The following is a 21,512-nucleotide window of genomic DNA, read 5'->3' as shown; positions in this document are numbered from 1 at the left end:
AAGTAATAAAAAGACTGGTCGAGCACTCATACCGAACTGATAAACCTTGAGGAGGGCAATGGTCATTCTGAATTTCTAAACATGTTTTGGGTGTTAAAAGTGAAAACTGCCCCAATCCAACACACCTGAAAGTAATAAAAAGACTGGTCGAGCACTCATACTGAACTGATAAACCTTTGGCAGGGTAAAACACCATTCTGAATTTCTGAACATATTTCATGTCAATAAAAGCAACAGAACCTTTCCATATTTCTATGAAATCTCTATCCTAAAAACAAAAGAAGCAGACGACACACTGGCACACAAACACAGGCAAAGGCAAGTGACCCGTACACAAAGTATGTGATCTAGATGTCCAGTTGTTAGACGCCCATTATTGTGGAAGCCAGAGTGGCTGACTGGGTAAGATGGTCGGCTTTGTGCGCTGGCTGTTAGGTGCCTGACTCAGGGTATGGGTTCGAATCCAGGATGGGACTTAACAAAAGTGCTAAGATCTGTACTTTTCTATGTCAGTGTAATCTTAATAATAACTTGCTACATATCTTTGGATAGAGGGATGGAAGGAATTCCTTGCTGTAGCAATATACCATTCATTACTGTAGGTAAGCCAAGTTCTGAGAGCCACACAATGCAATCTGTAGAAGGGGGTCACCTTATCTACAGGTAATAATTTCACCAAACGTTTTTCATGGGATATAAAAATGACATCACTCACTCACTCATATCACTTTGGGGGGCGGTGAGGTAGCCTAGTGGTTAAAGCGTTCGCTCGTCACACCGAAGACCCGGGTTCGACTCCCCACATGGGTACAATGTGTGAGGACCATTTTCTGGTGTCCCCCACCGTAATATCGCTGGAATACTGCTAACAGCAGCGTAAAACCAAACTCACTCACTCACTCATATCACTTTGTGTGAACAAACTAGTGGAGACTTGTCCGTGAAGAAGTCAAGAATGCCCTTAACATCATGTGACAAGGTTATTTACCTCTTCAGTTCTGATTTGTGTTTGCTAGGCATTTTCTTATATGCAGGGATTAATATTATCGTGTACATAAAGCCAGAAATAGCAATCAGCTGTGCACAAGTTTCCCATTGAGCAACTGGTGATTTAGTTAAAACATACCTAATAATATAATCAAGATAATTCTGATGCAGCGATCGGGAAAATAGGGAATCTGAAACTATTTTCTTACCAAGAGAAATATATTATTATTATTATTATTGGATATTTATATAGCACACATATCAGTGCAACTATTGCTTGCTCAAGGCGTTGGTATTTGTAAATATACTCTAGCAATGAAGCATTGAATTTGCAGGTCTTGCTCTAAAAATGTAAAATATTTATAATCGTAACTAAGGTTTTGTGATCGGCTTATCTATGGTAATATACGGTACACATTACAATGTTTATGACTACACACTGTTTTGTGCAGTTCATCTTCAGCAGTTGTATCTCTGTACTAGCCATTTAATAAAACCCAGGATTCCAGTGATAAGTGGATCTGCTTCGTAGTTTGATTCAGTGTAATGAATTCGAACTTGTATTAGATGAACTGCAGAAAGATACAAAACCTCATACAAGCATTGAAAATGTATGTTTTTATTCACATTTTTATTCATGGTCTGCTTCTGACAAAACAAAATAGATCTCAACAAAACAAAAGTTATCTATGAGATACATGGCTGAATGATTCCTCACAAATGAGTGATCAATTTGATCTTACAAACATGATTCATTTGGTTCATCAAGGAATAATAATTAATAAAGTATTTTGGCATGAACAATTATTCCATGACGAAATAATAACTCATACGAAAATTCATTAACTATTACTTCATGACAGTTGTGCCGACTCAGCAAAAATACCATCTGTATGGAAGAAGTCTGTAAATCATCAACTCTGGACCAGACAATCCAGTGATTGACATCACATGTCCAGACCAAGTCAATCAGAATATGATGACACTCATCGAGTCTCGAGAATGTTGCAAATAAAACAAAGGGCTCAGATTTTGTGTTAGCCGAAAAAGGGGGTTGATTTGGTGACCTTGTGAAAACAACATGTTTGTGAAATGAAAGATCCGGCGGTATTACCATTCTTGACATGCACATCAGTTAGCTGAAAAGTTCTGCTCCTTGTACGATTTTATAATACAATGTTAAAATTAGCAAAACAAATAATTTTTTAACACTGGACTAAGCAATATTGCAGCTGTCTTGACTTCTTAAGTAAAATTACCGGACAATTACCCCTGGTTTCTCTAAATGATGCTAAAAGGTAAATGACAGAGGCCTCAGACATTTTCTTTGCTTCATCAGTAGATCCAAAGTCACAGTAAATATTTGATTTGAACCAATTATGTAGACTAAACACCACAGTTCTTTTGTCACTTTGGATATGTTTGTGTATTTGAGCCCAAATTACAGATAATATCTGAACAAAGACATATATGCCTCGCCCATCCATGTCAAACAGGTAGTAGCTCTTCCACGTCTTGATGAGTTCCGTTGGTCTCTCTATGGTGATGAATATGATGATGAATATGATGACAAGGGTTAGCTTTCCATATAGACTGTGAAGATTCATAATCGTTAACTAAATAGCGACCAATCATCAGTCAATATGGAGACATAACTTTGAGCAAAAATGTCTGAAAGAATTGAATGCATTGACCATTACAGGTGAGTGATGATATGTTGTTGCAAGGAATAATTAACAAAACGACATCCTGAACATGATTCAGAAACAGACCATTCTTAAATTTGTATGCTGAGTAAATGTACAATGTCATTTCAAACATAATTTTAAGAAGCTGTAATCCATATAGCTGTATGTTTCATTTTAGACTCACCAACTTCTAGAATGCCCATCAAACAAGCACAATTTTAATATCTACAATCATTAATATTTTTTTTCTGTCAACGATATTTCCAATTATCGGTCATTGAGCTAGCCCTACTGATGATGCCATTCATTTCAGCGCTGCTTAATAGAACATAAGGTCATACATGTTGCTGACTCTGAACCATAGCAATAAGTTTTTCCAGATCTGATTGGAATTTCTTTCCAATCTTCTGGTAAACAACCAAAACGTGAGAAGCTAGCTCTGTCTCTTGGTTTTAGCAACAGCAACTTCCGATAAAATGAAGAGTCATAGCTGGACAAACGAAAAATAGAAACTCCCATCATAGCAGATGAACAGAAATTACCCTCCATATACCAGCATGTATAACAATTTAGACCTCTTGATTTGCTACTCAAAGATTGGCACATTATCTGTATGAGTTCAGAAAGAAATCTTATTTAGGTATTTTACTTCCAATTTTGTAAAAAAAAAAAAATATGAAAAAATGAGAGACTGCAGAAAAAACACATTCTGAACAGGGAAACGAACATATATACTTTCTTATTCTGGGACAAAGGAACACGTTTTTTGGTGTCGCACTAAATTATGCCGATATGGGTACTCTTTCCCACAATCACATCTGTATGTGACTTTTTTGTGGACTGCAGTAACATGGTGCCACCGTGCACCAGATCCTGAAAACACTTTGTCGCAGTCTGGACACGGATACATGCCGTCGATAGGTTCAGGGAAAACACGATCAGATCTACCAATTTTCCTGGCTAATCTGTAAAATCTTATCCGTTCCTTAACAAGTTCATCTTGTGACTGTTGAGATAAAAATGTAGGTAGGCCTCGCCCGAGACTACTGCCAAAATCTGAAAGTAACAAAAATTGAGGGTTTAGTTTACTCTAAGATTCCAAAATTACAAAATTGAAAACAGTCACAAAGCAAACCCTCAGTCAATGATTTCAATAAATCACTACAACGTGTTACAACATCCTCCACGTGCAAAACCATGTCCGGAAATAAGGTCTGTGTTTACAGGTCAAAAATAGAGAAATTCCGATATATTCCATTTTTGTTGTCTGATCTGACGATTAAAAAATGTCCAGTTCAGATTTTATAGATTATATGAAGAAATAAGCTGTATACTTTAGATGTTTCACCAATCTCAGTATTTTGAATGCTCCATCTTCCTTTTTGGAGGGTATATCAGCAGCGAGTCAGGGAAATACAACACGACTAGGATGATCTTGAATCAAATTGCATTTCATTTCCACAATACTACAGATCTCCACATTTTATGGTTTGGTAAATATATTGGAAACATGTTGTCATCACTGTGACATTGTGACATGAAAAACATAATGCAGTGTTTCTATTTAACAATTTTATTACACATTCCAGAATTTGCAGTAACTACATTTTTCAAGTGTTGGGGCTAGTACTAGAACAGACAATGTTATGATGGTATGAGTGAGTGAGTGAGTGAGTGAGTGTGTGTGAGAGTAAGTAGAGTGGCGTGGGTGGGTGGGTAACTGAGTGGAGTGGAACGGGTGGGTTGGTGGGCGAGTGGACTGGAGTGGAGTGAGTGAGCGAGCGAGCGGGCATCCGATGGATTGAAAATCACAATGGGGAACGCCAAGAATTGGGTTTACACATGGTGGTGAAAACATCTGGCATCATGAAATGCACTATAAGGAAGCCATGAAGACACCTTAAAACTGGAAGACCTAATCAGACCTATTTCACAATCAAATTATCTTTGTTAAAAAAATATGTAACCACTACATTCATATGTATCAACAGCCTTGTTTTGGCACAGCATTAACTTGGTGGTGTGTTCAATGGCTACCTTTCACAAGTTGAGCAATGTTCCAGACATATCATGGTAGCCTTATATCATCTTCGTCATATATGGACAAGTCATTCATTAATAGCCTGAGCACATAATACTCTGCCTAGGCAACCTGGGTTAGACCTGATCTTCAACAATCCATGCTTGTTGTAAGAAGTGACTATTAATAAAAAGTTAATAAATGATGTGGTTTCCATTTATGCACAACGTTCACGCTGACGATCACTTTACTCTCTGGGTTCAATTATTTAGAGGCTGTAGCCACATAGCTTGAATACTGTGGAGTATGGCATTAAACAACAACCAAAACTAAACCTTGTCAACCTCATTACTTCCAAATACTGACAAACTGTTGCATTCCATCTTGACAGATGTTCTCTGCGTGCTCATTTTTGTTGATCTGAAGCTGATCTTTTCAAAATTCCAGCTCCAAGAGAGGCCTTTAAAACAATCAAGTCTTGACAAGACAAACGACAGATTGATACTATGACAAAATAAAATTCCATTATAGTACTGTACGAAGAAATCAGTGAAGACACAGCCTGAAGACCCTAGCAATATTGCTGTTTCATCGGACAAATGGATGCTTCTGGGAGACTCTCCTAGTCTGGAATATATATAGAGTGGGTAGAGATGGTTTGTTCATGATGGTTTTGTTCATGAGATTTTGGTTTTGTTGGATGATAAGAACAGCTGACTCCAAGAAGACACGATTTATTGCAAAGACAATAAAAGTATCGTGCATAACAACGCCTTGACTATTTGTAACAATATGTTTTCCGGCTTATACGTATGTGAAAGACGCTGTCTCACATTGTCCTCCAAGACAATGGGAATATCACTCACTATGTGTTAGTGACTGACCTGAAAACAAGACAAAGTGTTTATTGTTTATATTAACGCTGGTCTCAGTCATATTACAGGTTTTGTTGGATGATAAGAACAGCTGACTCCAAGAAGAACTATTTTTGGTATGAGCATGTCATGGAATAATGAGAGTTGTCATGACAACTACTAACAAACCCCAACAAGAATGACAAAACATGGCACCACTGTGTTTTCTCCAAGGACCCTTGCAAATTTACAGTCAAAGTTTATCCTCGGATTTGGAAACATTTTAATGCCACATCAGTCCTTGGCAAAGAGACATTCATGACTGCCTGCTGACCAACACAAGACTTATAGTCTTATCTATCGTTACATGTGCTCAAATGAGAAGATCAGAGTCCTGCTTTTGAGAGGTGTCACAGGCTACAAATACTCAAGGTAGTGCATAAGGAATTGACAGAATTCCTCTTTGAATACTGCTAGTACTGAACGAGCAGACATCAACTTCAAACCCTGATCTCTCTGTACATATCCTACACAGACCCACAAATGGTGTTACAGATAGTCCACAAGGAAATGTCACAATGCCTCTTTGAATATTGCCAGTACTGGACAAGTAGACGTCAATTTCAAACCCTGGTCTCTCAGTATATATCCTACACAGACCCACAAATGGTGTTACAGATAGTCCACAAGGAAATGTCACAATGCCTCTTTGAATACTGCCAGTACTGAACGAGCAGACATCAACTTCAAACCCTGGTCTCTCAGTATATATCCTACACAGACCTACAAATGGTGTTACGGATAGTCCACAAGGAAATGTCACAATGCCTCTTTGAATATTGCCAGTACTGGACAAGTAGACGTCAACTTCAAACCCTGGTCTCTCAGTATATATCCTACACAGACCCACAAATGGTGTTACAGATAGTCCACAAGGAAATGTCACAATGCCTCTTTGAATACTGCTAGTACTGAACGAGCAGACATCAACTTCAAACCCTGGTCTCTCAGTATATATCCTACACAGACCTACAAATGGTGTTACAGATAGTCCACAAGGAAATGTCACAATGCCTCTTTGAATACTGCCAGTACTGGACAAGTAGACATCAACTTCAAACCCTGGTCTCTCAGTATATATCCTACACAGACCTACAAATGGTGTTACAGATAGTCCACAAGGAAATGTCACAATGCCTCTTTGAATATTGCCAGTACTGGACAAGTAGACGTCAATTTCAAACCCTGGTCTCTCAGTATATATCCTACACAGACCCACAAATGGTGTTACAGATAGTCCACAAGGAAATGTCACAATGCCTCTTTGAATACTGCTAGTACTGAACGAGCAGACATCAACTTCAAACCCTGGTCTCTCAGTATATATCCTACACAGACCTAAAATGGTGTTACAGATAGTCCACAAGGAAATGTCACAATGCCTCTTTGAATACTGCCAGTACTGGACAAGTAGACATCAACTTCAAACCCTGGTCTCTCAGTATATATCCTACACAGACCTACAAATGGTGTTACAGATAGTCCACAAGGAAATGTCACAATGCCTCTTTGAATATTGCCAGTACTGGACAAGTAGACGTCAATTTCAAACCCTGATCTCTCAGTATATCTCCTACACAGACCCACATATGGTGCTAAAGGTAGTACATAAGGAACATGCCACAAGTCCTCTTTGAAAATTGCTTGTAAAGGAGATGAGCAGACGTCAGTTTAAACCCTGACCTCTCAACACAAATCCTACATATGGGCAAGCTGTTTCATCCACACATCGGACAAGACTTCCTGTGGTGAATCAGACCTTGCTGGTAGGCGTACACCTTGCCACAAACACAGGTAAATTTGATCTTATTGTGTACAGTGGCCACATGGTTACACCGAGCCCCTGTGCTGGCAAACACACGGTCACATCGGGAGCATGGGAATCCTTTAGGTTGTGTTTCCGTGTTAGGAGGTACAAGGTAATTGTCAGTTGCTGAACTGAAGACAGTTTGTGGGAGAGTTTTATCATAAGGTGGAGAATAGATGTGCTGACTGTGGGATGTGCCATAACCAAGGATATCTGAAAGCAACAAAAAACAGTTCTTCATTCATCTGCGATGTGTTGCTTTCATTAACTTACTTACTTAGAAAGTGCGAAATATCTTAAACACTAAGCCATTTGTGAGAAACATATCTAAAAGCAAGTTTTTAAAATACTTCATACACAAAAATGTCTTTTATGTATTCATACCTGACAATGTAATTTCTATTTAGTAATAACATATCTACCTAGATGTCAATGGATTTTAATCAAGCCCTTTTTGTCACCATAGCTCTGACAAAGTTCAATCCTTTGCTGTGTTACATGCTCAACTTGTGTGAAATAGTGTCTGATGTGTAAAAGTGCAAAAGAAGACGCAACATCAACAATGATATTTACTAACATTTTATTCATATTGTTCTAACGTTTATCATATTTACACAACAATTATGAAACATATGTACAGAAACAATTAAAATTCTTCTACTTCTAGGATAACAGTAACTGTTATTGCTGAGTGGGTGAGTGAGTGAGTGAGTGAGTGAGTGAGTGAGTGAGTGAGTGAGTGAGAGAGAGGTCTTACAGTTTTGGGCAATATTCCAGCAATATCATGAATACCAGAAATATGCTGCAGATTTTGTACCCATGGAGGGGGATCAAACTCTTCAGCATGATGAACAAACACTTTAAGCTTTACCCTGCTGTAATAGTGACTAAATGACATTATCAAATTGTAATGACATTATCAAATTGTCTAAACGTAACACATCCTGCCCTTAGGCACCTGTTACAGCCACTCCTATGGCAAAATACTGTCACAGAGGACTACTTAAAAAGGTTGTATTCTCAGAACTAGAAGTGAAAGTGTATGGTTTCACTGACAAATACACACCCCTAAAAATCACGGTGAGGTTAGTGTTCTAAAAATCTTTGACACTGACCATTGATGCCCTTAAAGCACATGCACTGCCATTCAGCATTATAAAAAACCCTTTGTGCCTTTATTTCAGAGATTCTTTTAAGCTACAACCACACAAACGAGATACAAATTCAGACTGTTTCATGCAGACAAGACGCTGCCATTGTTAAGAAAGGTCAGCAGGTCATGCTCTTGTTTCATACAGATCAGTCTCATGGGTTGATCTAACCATTGTAATGCCAGTGGTGAATTATGACTATATCATATGACTGAATTCCCATCACCAGATGCCTGGGACAAGCCAGTTTTCACTTTGGGCCGTCAAATAATGATACAATATTCATCCCTGGACTACTAGATAATTTCCTCTAAGGTTTCAAACTGCAAATAATCTTGGATTTCATTTCATATCTGCTCAAAATAAAGCAAATAAATTTCGCAATCACAATATAGTACAGTTAACTTTCTTTGCTATTTATCATTCTCATTTAAATCATAGAATAAGGGCAAATGGAAAATTAGTCAGGACAAGTTACTTTCTTGAAATTGCTTGTCCTGTTGTAAGTGGTTTTTAAAATGTTTTTGAATCCCTGTATGTTTCTACAAGGCAAGAATTCCAGGTCCATCACTTCCCCTTGGAGACAAGCCAAAGACTCATTCCTTCTAACAGACATAATGGCACCTCCTTTCCTGGTTGACACATTCATCACAAACCCTCAATAAAATGCTTGAAAATATCTTCCACCTCATTCCTACACATTCCATCAAACAGATATATTGTCCCCACCCTAAAATTAGACAGCTTGTCTTTGTTTCTGGTTTAATCTTTGGTTTTATGCTGCTCTTATGCAATATTCCAGAATTATCACAGTGGAGGACACCAGAAATGGGCTTCATACACTGCACCCATGTGAGGACTCGAACCTGAGTAAATGCTTGCACCATTTTGCTACCCCGCCGCCCCCTAAACATTACAACATGAAATATAATATTTCAGGGGACAGGATGAGTTGGATCCTTCTCGTCAACAGAAGCTTTAAAGATAGAGCAAGATTTCTGATGCTTGAGAAGACTGGGCTGGTAGACATACACCTTGCCACAGACACACTGGAACCTCTTGTTCTCATGGACAGACTCAACATGGTAAACTCTAGACCCAGCACTGGCAAACCTCTTTCCACAATGAGTGCAGGGGTAGGGTTTGTGTCGGGTTTCAGGGATTGTAGGAGCAACTCTGTGAAAAACAACATTCTGACCCCAGTCCAAACACATTGACATGTTTTCGGTATCTAGGCCAAATGGTGGCTTTCTATCACTGCCCATGTTACTTTCAGGAGATGCTAGAGAATGTCCCACACCAAATCCACTGACATTCCTAGAACTGTTATCTGAAAGTAACAAAAAAGCCAGTTCTCATTTCAGTTCCTCAAGGGCAAATGATACAAGAAACAAATTGCATATATGCAACATGAGAAACCTGTACAGTTTGACAAGGGGTCTGTCCAAGGAGGCCAAGAAGGAACACAACTGAAAACGGGAGAAAACTCTTTAACTTCAAATTCTGAATAAGTGAATTTAGGTTTTTGCTGCTTTTAGCAATATTCCAGCAATGTCATTACGAGTGAACGCTTTAACCACTAGGCTACCCCATCGCCCCTGCTTTTGTCATCATTCCAGCAGTATTGTGGCAGAGAACACCAGCAATGGTCTTAACAGATTGTACCCATGTGGGGAATCGAATCCAGGTCTTTGGCCTGATGAATGAATGCTGTAACCACTTGACTACCCAATAGCCCCTGAAATGTTGAAAATGTTCCTTTGATTTTATCAAAATGTCTACGAAATAAAGTTCCAGCTGTTCCAGTTAATGAGTTGGACAAGTATGGGTCTGAGGTAGAACACTTTAGTCTGTCTGTTTGAGTGCTGGGATCATAAGTCTGATAGAAAATCGGGAAAGACAGTCTGCCTGGGTACTAATACTCTCCTCCACTGGGAACATATAAATCAGAAGGTCCAATTTTGGCTTGTGAACATGAAAACCTTCTAAACAAGCTTGAACTACACATTTATAGAGTGTTTCACCAGTTCAAGAGAATGTACGCAAAAAAAGTTCTGGTAACATCGTCAAGCCTGCTACTGCTACAGAGCCTAGATTTTTTAAGCTCTCTTAGCACAAAGATAGTCATAAGTTCATGTTAAAGTATGGCACTTATGATATCTTAGCGCTGAGAGCCTCGAAAATCTAGGCCCAGTGTGACAAAATGAAGTTGCCAAGACTTATGAACCAGGGCCCCGTTTCACAAAACTCTCGTAAGCCTAAGATCTCGTAACTTTTCTCATAGCATCCGTAGATCCTGTGTTACAGTATAGGAGGTACAATGGTTACGAGAAAACATACTATATCTTAGGCTCACGAGAGTTTTGTGAAAGGGGCCCCAGGACCTAGATTTTTTAAGCTCTCTTAGCGCTGAGATAGTCATAAGTTAATGTTAATATATGGCACTTACGACTATCTTAGTGTTGAAAGCTTCGAACACTAAAACTATCGCTGGAATTCTAGTGCTGAAATATGACTGAATCCTAAGTCCGATTGCGGCGATAGGAATGTTATTATCTCACTATGTGCCGTGATTCAAATGTTGTTGAAACATTCTTGAAAATCCAAATCAGATGCACTGATTCAAGTGTTGGCATCCCATGTAACCCTAATTCATCTGATGTGAGCTGAGTGTTTTTATGTTTCTGCATCAAAACTTAAAACTTCCAGTGATCTAAGAGTTGGTATCTCCATACCTGTTTCATTCCATATCATATATCAGTCTTAGCATGTCTCCTCCTCGGTTTGGTGGAGTGAATGAATAGTTCTACACCACTTCTAGCAATATTTATTATGCAATATCATGGCATTTAGGATGGTGGGGTTGCCTAAGCATTTGCTCGTCACACCAAAGAGTGAATGAGTTTTGATTGATGCCGTTTTTAGCAGTATTAAAACAATATCAGGACAGGGTCACCAGAATGGGTTTAACGCATTGTACCCAAGTTATGAATCAAACCAGGTTTTTGTGAAACAAGCACACACTTTAACCCCAGGACTATGCCCTCACCAAACAGAGATCATATACCACAGATGACAGTAGTTATGATGTAAACAATCCACTGTGACATCTTGACAGATTCTGCCATGAATAGGTGTAAGTTCTGCTTGAGCAGTCTTAAACAATGATCACTCCCTCAGAAGTGTTGTGAAACCCCAAGGATCAGATTTCAGCCGAATTTGAACCTGCAGTCTTAAAAAATGAACATCTCATAGACACAACTGACTTAGCACACTGTAGAAGACTGTCAACTTTTTTACCTCAGAAACAAACTGACTTAAGACATCAAGATTCAAAGTAATAAAACATTACGTACAAATATACCCAACTCTAACATAGAACAGAAAAAAGTAAAAACATAGGAACCTAATAAAAAAACTTTCAAAAATTACACTGTATACCACATCCTTCAGACAAAGAATCCTCAGTCCGATCATACACTCATAGTGTCTACTGTGAGAAAACAGCCATATTAAAACAAACGACTAGAATCAAACACTAACAAATGCGTGATGCAAGATGAGTGTCAAAATTGATGTTCTAAGCGATTTCTCAACCTTCTTAAAAAAACGTCAAAATCAAGAATGGGACCCCATGCACGTGTATGGGGCTACTGTGTTGTGCATGTGCATATCATGCGTTGTGATTTAGGGGTGGTGATAGAGGGAAATGGTGGTGCATTCATAAGATGTCTGTCCTTGAAACGTTTGTTAACGTTTACACTTCCTATGCAAACTGAAAGTTCATTATCGCCTACTTTGTTTGAAGAGTATACAATGTCCTACATTCCTTAAAGGCAATAAAACGTTTTTAACCTCTGAATAAAGAATGTAAACAGTTTGGCACAGACATTTGAATAAGTCTGTGTATATGTTGAGAGAGTGAGTGAGTGAGTTTAGTTTTACGCTGCACTCAGCAATATTCCAGCTATATGGCGGCGGTCTGTAAATAATCGAGTCTGGACCAGACAATCTAGTGATCAACAACATAAGCATCGATCTGTGCAATTGGGAACCGATGACATGCGTCAACCAAGTCAGCGAGCCTGACCACCCGATCCTGTTAGTCGACTCTTACGACAAGCATAGTCGCCTTTTGTGGCAAGCATGGGTTGCTGAAGGCCTTCATGGGTATGTTGAGAGTAATGTACCTGTACTGTCAGTATGTGCTTACACTGTCCAACTGTTGTGATATCTGTGATGAACCACTGCTATATAATCGACATGTTTTACTAAATGCTAAACTGCAAATTCTCCAACTTCTGGTTGAATTTGCCACCATGAGTTAGCAGTGATATTTTAGAACAAATTTTACATGTTGGCCATCAGGGCCTGCTGCTCTCTGCAGGCTTTTAAAATCTAAAAGCCCTGGATGAAATCTGCAGGCCAACAAAATAGACTACACTGTACAGAGTTCCACATTGCTTCTACAAAATCAAGTGAAGCCTATGGCTTGTTAGACTGGTGTTGACAATCCTACGTCAAAGTGCAGAAATATCTGGAATTGAATTGTTACTTATTGTAACATGATGGATTGTTAATAAACAAAAAAAAGGTGAAACATTCTAGTAGAAAAATAATTGACAGATAATTTACTGAAGGCCATAAGGGCCTGCACAAATTTGAAACTGTCGGCCTGATACAGTACAAGCGGTTATTACAAACGCTGGATGTTGGCAAGATCGGCACAAGAAACAGACTCCTTGTTAATGCCAGGAAACGACTTTTCCTTGTGCCTGTTTAACAACATGTAAAACTTGTTTTAAAATACCTCTGATGCAGCTACAATATGACTCGTTGTGGCAAATACAACCAGAATAGATACAAGTATACTCATGGTGGCAATCAACATGTTGAAGGATACTGCATCAATTTTAACGTTTCATGGAACATAGTTATTTGTTTTTTTCCCCTGAACTGAGGCTTTAAAGATACTGCAAGACTTATGATGCTTGAGAAGACTGGGATGATAGACATACACCTTGCCACAGACACACTGGAACCTCTTGTTCTCATGGACAGACTCAACATGGTAAACTCTAGACCTTCTACTGGCAAAAATCTTCTCACAATTTGGACAGGGATACTGTCTTTGTGTGGTTTCAGGGATTGTAGCAGCAACTCTGTGAAATACAACATTCTGACCCCAGTCCAAACACATTGACATGTTTTCAGTATCTAGGCCAAATGGTGGCTTTCTATCACTGCCCATGTTACTTTCAGGAGATGCTAGAGAATGTCCCACACCAAATCCACTGACATTCCTAGAACTGTTATCTGAAAGTAACAAAAAAGCCAGTTCTCATTTCAGTTCCTCAAGATTGACAAAAAGAAACAAACTGCATATATGCAAAGTGTGAAGCCATCATGTCAAGGTCAGGTAACTCTATCAGTTATTAACAAGTGTTCATAGACTGCCTAGATTTGTCCTACGCCGACCATACGAAATACTTATCTATTTATTAGGTGTTATGTTCTAACTGTGTTTGTAAGCCTGTAGATATTCATGGACTTAACTTAATGAAAATGAAACAAAACATGAATACAGAAAACTGTCACCATGATTTTATTTTCATTATGGATATAAGAAACATGACCATCTGTCAATCAATTCCTGTATCAACATGAACACAAAGCAATTATAATGCAAAAATCCTCCTGACATAGAGCCTGGAGCGGAGAAACCATGGATCAAGCTGAACCAGTTGATCTTAGGAACTAAGAGACACAACTCTGCATTGTAATGAAGAATTTTCTCAATTCTTGCTATACCTCCTACCTCACACTGAACTATAACTTGACAATGACTGCAAGAATAATCAATTGTAGTCAAAAACACAGTCAATGTTAACACAGAGCCAACCTGGTGATCATAATCTTTCTACTGATGTTCCACACCAACTAAAAACAAATAATTGTAAACAAATACATATACCCCAAACAAGGAACAATGGATAATCAAGTCTTAGGTAAGAACACTTAAAACATTTTTCAATAATCAAGCTGTTACAAAAGAAACAAGCCTTTTTGGGTTTTAGAGGAAGAAGGTATCTTGCCACAGAGGCTATGTTATTCACTGAGGACGTGGTTTCCACTGGTCTATCACTCTTGGTTGTAGACTCTGTTGTCAGGGACATGTGACCTCTACTGGAGATGTGGTCTCCATTGGACCACTTCTGTAGGATGTATCCGGCATCAAGAAGTGACCTCTACTGGAGATGTGGTCTCCATTGGACCACTTCTGTAGGATGTGTCCGGCATCGTGGACTAGACATATCATCACCACTGGACCACTTATGTAGAATGTTATCTGGTATCTAGGACAGGCGATCTCTACTGGTCATCGAGGAGGGTGAGATTCTATTGGATAATCACTGACAGAATATCATTGGTTGTAATGTCTGGCAGCATACATACTACATGTTTTCTGGTGGTGGCCTAGACCGGGTGGATACTTGTAGGATTTCCCACATACACATGTATACATAACCTTCTCATGAATGGCACGGATGTGATAGTTTAGCCCCCACGTGTTGCTGAAGGGTTTAGAACAATGGGGGCACATTTTTGTCTTTCTCTTCCAACTCAGTGACTGATCCTGACCAGACAGGACAGGGTTCAAACTGATGTCTGAGAGGCCATGATCTGTCTGATACAGCTGGAGAGAGGGAACAGGTGCCTGTCCGTAACCCTGATAATCTGAAAGAAAAGAGTAACCGACTAGAGTTTCTTGACAGGAAGCAGGGAGGACAAGTGTGGCAGAATCCTTAACGTTGTCGTGTTGTCGAGATGAGAGCTGATTTCATATTAAACTCACCCTTAAAGTGTGAAGTGGTGCCAGTTAATTATCTTAAAAAGATGTCCTGACAAGAACAGTTTAAGTGATTCATAACCATAATCTTGCACTTACAATCAGTAGATCCAGACATAACTAAAGCAGACAACCTTTTGAATCTCTTTCCCAGACATCAGAAAAAGACACAATACACAGTTCCGTTAATCTTCCTAACATCATAATTAGGACAACTGAACTCAATAATTAAAACAAATCAGCATTTCTTTTTCACAATTGTAAAAAACTGTGAAAGTAAATCTTGAACTAACAATCAGTCGATCCAGACATGACTAATGCAGACAACCTATTGAATCCGTGTTTCCCAACATCAGAAAAAGACACAATACACAATTCTGTGCGACCAATATCATAAATCTTCTTCAGATCATAACTAGGACCACTGAACTTAACCATTAAAAAAAAATCATTCTTTTTCATTAACATAAGAATTTCGGACTGTAAAAACTTTGTCACATGACCCATTTATGAAACTTATGATGCTTGAGTGACTGAGTTTTACACTGTGTTAAACAATATTCCAGCAACATCACAGGAGAGGATGCCAGAAACGGGCTTCAGAAATCACACCCACATGGGGAATCGAACCCAGACATTTGGCGTGGGGAGCAAACACTGTAACCTCTCGGCTATCCCACTGCCCCTTATGATGCTTGAATGGTAAAAAACAATTCTCTAATGAACTTGGATGGAAACAGGAAAATCTATTTTCAGCTGAAACTTAATACAGTGTATATTCCGATGTCTGAATTATCCGACAATCTGTGAATTCCGACATATTTTGGGGGCCCGATTTTGCCATAACTGAATGGAGCATTCCTTGCTGTACCAGCGATTCACCATTGGCAATCCCTAGCTGCGTAGACACAACAAGACTTCTGATGCCTGCTGAGAGCTGTTTCATACTTGTATGTCTTCCCACACACGCACTGAATAGTAATATTATTATGGATGGCATTTATGTGGTACTGCAGACCCAACTTTCTATTAAACACTTTGTCACACTGAGGACAAGGATAAGGTTTCCTTTGAGATGGGTCTCCTGAAGGACCTGGTCCAAAAGCAAGTCCTTGAGATAATGATTCCTCTACATACAGAGGAGAAACAGATTGTCCCCAGTTGTCCTTGTGGGCATAATCTTGTCCATAACCACGAAAATCTGAAAGTAACAAAAAATCAACCTGGAATACCGTATCCAAAGAGCCAGACCTTAATCATGGTTACAGTGGCGATCCTGATTACTTAAGTCATATGAAATGTGTGTTCAGCCTATACTGTGGTCTGCCAACAATATCTGTATTGGACTCCATCCATTACTAGTTCCAAAATGTCTGCGTTTTGAACAGGAAGGATGTTTCCTAGGCATCATAAAAACCTTGGCTGTTCAAATGTTGAGGGAGAAAAACTCTTCAAAATCTGGTATCTTTGAAAGGTAGAAACCATTACTACATCATTGCCCTTCTTCAGGATGCATCACACTAGGTCTCTGTTTACATATTTCAAAACTATGAAGGGGGAGCTGGGGGTGTGTGAATCCTCAAAACCTGAGTCATCTTTTGAAAAGCGGAAGCCATAACCATATCATTTCCCCTTCTGTTTGAGATGAACCTTATCAGATATTATAAGACATCATACTAGGTCGGTGCTTGTGCACCTCAATGAGATGAGGGAAAAAATAGATCCACCAACTCTGACGTCATCTTGGAAAAGTGGGAACCATTAATCTGAAGTCTTCCTTGAAAGGCATAAACCATCAACACATCATTTCTCCTTCAGGTCCAGATGAACCCTACAAGACTTTTGATGATACACCATACTAGGTCTGTGTTTGTACACCTTTCCACAGACACACTGGAAGGTTATTTTGTCATGTTCAGCCTTCTTGTGATACACCAGCCCATTGATATGATTGAATACTCTATCACACTTGGGACAGGGGAACACCTTCTTCTGGCTACTAGTTTCCCATCGGAAACCCTTGACACTACCCACTGCACCTCCAGACTGGGCTGGAGACAGGCCTCGTGGCCAAGCCATAGTACTACCCCTGCCAAGATTATCTGAAAGCAACAAAAAAAAATCTGTTCAGCATTACCTTAAGCTGACCCTCACTGAAGATACAGACTATCTTATGTGAAAAATGTTCACTTCAACGGTGTCATTTTTAACTAAAATAGATGACTCTTACAAATCAAAATAAATATAAGCTATAGTGCTACCCTTGCCAAGATTATCGATTATCTGAGAGCAACAAAAAAGTCATTGCCTAAACTTTAACCAAGAAGAAAAAAAGACCATCTTTTGTGATTGTTCAATCATAACTGCAATGGATGAATTTACAGACTCTTACAAGTCATAAGATAAGCCTCCGTACTAACCTGACAGAATATCTGAAAGCAACAAACCATTTGTTTCATCTTGCCTTAACTTGAACCTAGTTAAAGATGCAGACCATCTTATATGACTACAGTTCAGTTAAACTGAACAGAAATGGATGAATCTTACAGGCTCTTAAAAATAATGAAGATCAGACAACATCAGAAATGGACGTCACTGTATCCAAGAGGGGTTTCTGGATGACAAGCTAACACAGGAACCAGGACACAAAACCATGGATAGGGTGAGTTCAGTTTCATGCCACTTTTAGCAATATTCCAGCAGTATCACGGCAGGTGACACCACAAATGGGGTTCATTCATAGTACCCATGTGGGGAATCAAACCAGGGTCTTCGGCATGACGAGTGAATGCTTTAACCATCAGGCTACTCCACTGCCCCAAACCACTAAGTGAGAATGCGAACTGGATACTGCATCTGTTTGCGGGATCAACCGTCAGTTAAAAAAGCAAAAATCTGCATCAACCAGTTGTTTTCTTCCAGATCAAAAGACAACACATGGATATACTCTACACTGAGCTGTAGACCGGGTAATGACAAAGATGTCTTCCTTGTGATTGTCACACATAATACTGATGTAACAAAACTGCTTGCAAATGGACCCAGTTTAAACCTATCAACACTCTCATTGGTTACATTAAGAACTGAGCAAAGACTTAATAAATTTAAACTTTTTAACACAAAGCGCTGGTTACAGCAGAAAAGGGAACGGCATCACTCATCATCACCATGATGACACACAGTGAATCACAGTAATACTGGTGACGACCTACTTTGTAACTGATGAATCAAGCATGAAATGATATTTACTGGCATTGCAGAGACAAGCTGGAGTAACAACCAGCCTCCTTACACAAACTTCATCAGAAGCATAAGCGTTGTCTAAAAATGTCTTATACATTTAGCAGAATCAGACTAACGTCATGTAGTCTTTGCATGGCATTTAGAAAAGATAACAGAAATTGGCCTCAAACACTGCAGCATTGTGAGGGATTGAACCAAGGTCTTTGTCATGGCAAGCTGACAATTAAACCAGGTTACCCATCTGAAACATTAACACAAGTCATTATGCACAGTTTTTTTTCTGAACAAAAACTACTGACATACTGAGGAAATAAAATTGGAAGCCATGACATAATTCTGTGTCACTCCCATCTCCAAAATTATTTATGATCGCTTTTGTTTGTTCAGTGCATCATCCAAAATTTAATAAGGAATCCATCTCCATGACAACACTAATAACAATTTGTCCTGAAGAGTAATGCATGATGAAATACATCCTCAGACGTTAATAATAAGAATAATGTTTATTCTGATATACTTTATTGTGTGTCTTCGAGAAGTGTCTGACAAAGCTATGTGGAGGAAAGATTGCAGGGGAAAAAAAAGAAAAAAGAAAAATTGTAGGATTTCTTTCAGACTGTTTTTCACAGATAGAACTATCTGTTCATTGAACTGATAGATGAACCTGTTGCATAAAAATGCAACACTGCCTCAACACAAGGCACCTTCTGGAAGCACTCTTTGACTGTCAGGGTTGTAAGTTATCGTTTGATGGAGTCTCTAAGGTTGCACACATCAAAACACATGATGGAGATTGTCAAAACACTTGATGGAGATTGGCTGCACAGCAACCAATATTGAACACATCAGACAATGGAGTGTCTGTATATAGGTTGCACACACTATTTTGAACACTTCAGACAACAAATTGTCTCGGGTTGCACACCCTATATTGAACACTTCAGACATGGTGATTCTGTCTCAGATTGAAGAGTCTCTATATACGTTGCACACCTTATGTTGAACACATCTGACAAGGGTGGCTGTGTCCCTGGTTGCACCCCCTATATTTCACACTTCAGGCAATGAAGGGTCTGTATACAGGCTGCACACCTCAGGTTGAACATATCAGACTAGGGTGGCTGTGTCCCTGGTTGCAAACCCCCACATTTCACTTCTATTGAACACAACCAAAGTGGTTATGACTCAGATTGCATGCCCCTCAGAGAACAAGCAAAATGAAGACAACAGAGGACAAGCGAACTTGACAACAGTCAAGATCCATCTCAACTCAATGGAAGTGTTTAACACAAAACACCATGATAGGATCACATCTGTTTGTGTGACTGATCAAGGGATGCCAAGTACACGGAACAACTCTTCCTGTGATAGACCAAGCTCCTCTGATGGTTGTAGACCTTGCCACACACACATGCCACCGTAACTTTATCATGGATGGCTGTCTTGTGGTACATGACACCCTGCGTGCTGGTGAACACCTTGTCACACTGCGGACAGGGAAACAGTTTCTTCTGACCTGCTGAATGAACAGGAGATGGTATCGTTTCACTCAAACCCCGGTTGAGAAAGGAAGGCCTGAATCCATACATCCCAGCCAGGGATTCTCTTCTGGAGATGGTCCTGACACCTGAAAGTAACAAAAGGCAACGCTGACGTGTGGGTGTCACAGTTCGTACACGCAGTTCTTTCTAAGCAAGTGAGTTCAGTCTTAGGCCACTCTTAGCAATATTCCAGCAATATCACAGCGGGAGACACCAGAAATGGGCTTCATCCATTGTACCAACTGAACCCAGGTCATCAGCATGACGAGCGGACACTTTAGCCACCATGCGACCCCACCACCCCTCCTCAAGTGGCGTCAAAAAGGACTACATAACCAGTGAGAATTAAGGTCTTCTTTCATCAGTGTCCATTCCACCGCCCCTCAAAGAACACGGTAAGGAGAAAATCTAGCAATACACCCCGGTCTTCCATCAGTGTTGATACAAGCTGTTCATGTCTGTGACCTCCAGACTAGTCTTACATAATCAGGGGACTTACAATGAGATCCACCTGTCATCCTTCAGTGTTCTTAAAGGCAGATCATCATCAGATCCTATCACATGTTCAAAGAAGTATGTGAATTGCTTCACAAGGGTGCAACCAGGTCAAAATTTTACAATACCATGACACCCAACTCTTCTGTCAGTGTTCTTACAAACTGGTTACGTCAGAGCCGTCACAAGACCCTACAAGTACAATGAGACTGTGGTCGTCTTTTCTTATCACTGTTATCAGTGATCCATTCATAAATACCGTATAAAAAAAGTAGGGGATACTGGATCTACAAGACCGACAAAATGCAAATGATGATGGTAAGGAAGAAACAAGATGAAGAGAAATTACAGGTAAATTAGAATAGACTATCCTCTACTCCTTTTGAATTGTACATGTTTTACTTTTATTTGCCCTTAAGGCATTGAGGAATGTTCTTGGTGTATGTATAACTGAGTCTCCTCTGTGACATTGAGAGTCAATCACGTAATGCAACACAGCTTTTCCTATGCTTTGCAAGACTACGTTGATGGTTATAAGTCTTCCCACAAACACACCGAACTGTCACTTTGTCATGGATTGCAGTTTTGTGGTATGTCAGGCCTCTATAGCTAGAGAAAACCTTGTCACACTGGGCACAAACATACACTTTCCTGGGATCCAAATACTGAGCTGTGTTTCCACCAAAAGTTGTGTTATGAACTAGGGATAAAGATGCGGAGCTAAGATTCCCATCAAACCCATCGCGAGGATTATCGGCTCTAGAAGCAACAACTTGGAAACCTGAAAGGAACAAAAGTCCACGTTCACAGGGAGGA

General features: G+C 39.5%; 1 protein-coding gene across 4 annotated transcripts in view; it reads right to left on the bottom strand.

Moving 5' to 3' along the window:
* LOC137281717 (uncharacterized) overlaps positions 1-21,512 on the bottom strand; it is a 176,462-nt gene that overhangs the window by 18,259 nt on the left and 136,691 nt on the right. Inside the window, exon 2 of one of the 4 annotated variants that reach the window (XM_067813204.1) lies at positions 7,298-7,629. The exons of the other annotated variants lie outside the window; for them this stretch is intronic. Coding sequence (XP_067669305.1) covers positions 7,328-7,629 — 302 coding nt within the window. The 3' untranslated portion in view covers positions 7,298-7,327. Of the gene's footprint in view, positions 1-7,297; positions 7,630-21,512 lie in introns of those variants that run through there. 4 annotated transcript variants of the gene reach the window in all.

This window comes from Haliotis asinina, chromosome 4 (assembly GCF_037392515.1).
Source record: "Haliotis asinina isolate JCU_RB_2024 chromosome 4, JCU_Hal_asi_v2, whole genome shotgun sequence".
NCBI lineage: Eukaryota > Metazoa > Mollusca > Gastropoda > Lepetellida > Haliotidae > Haliotis > Haliotis asinina.
This window is presented reverse-complemented; position numbering and strand designations above follow the sequence as displayed.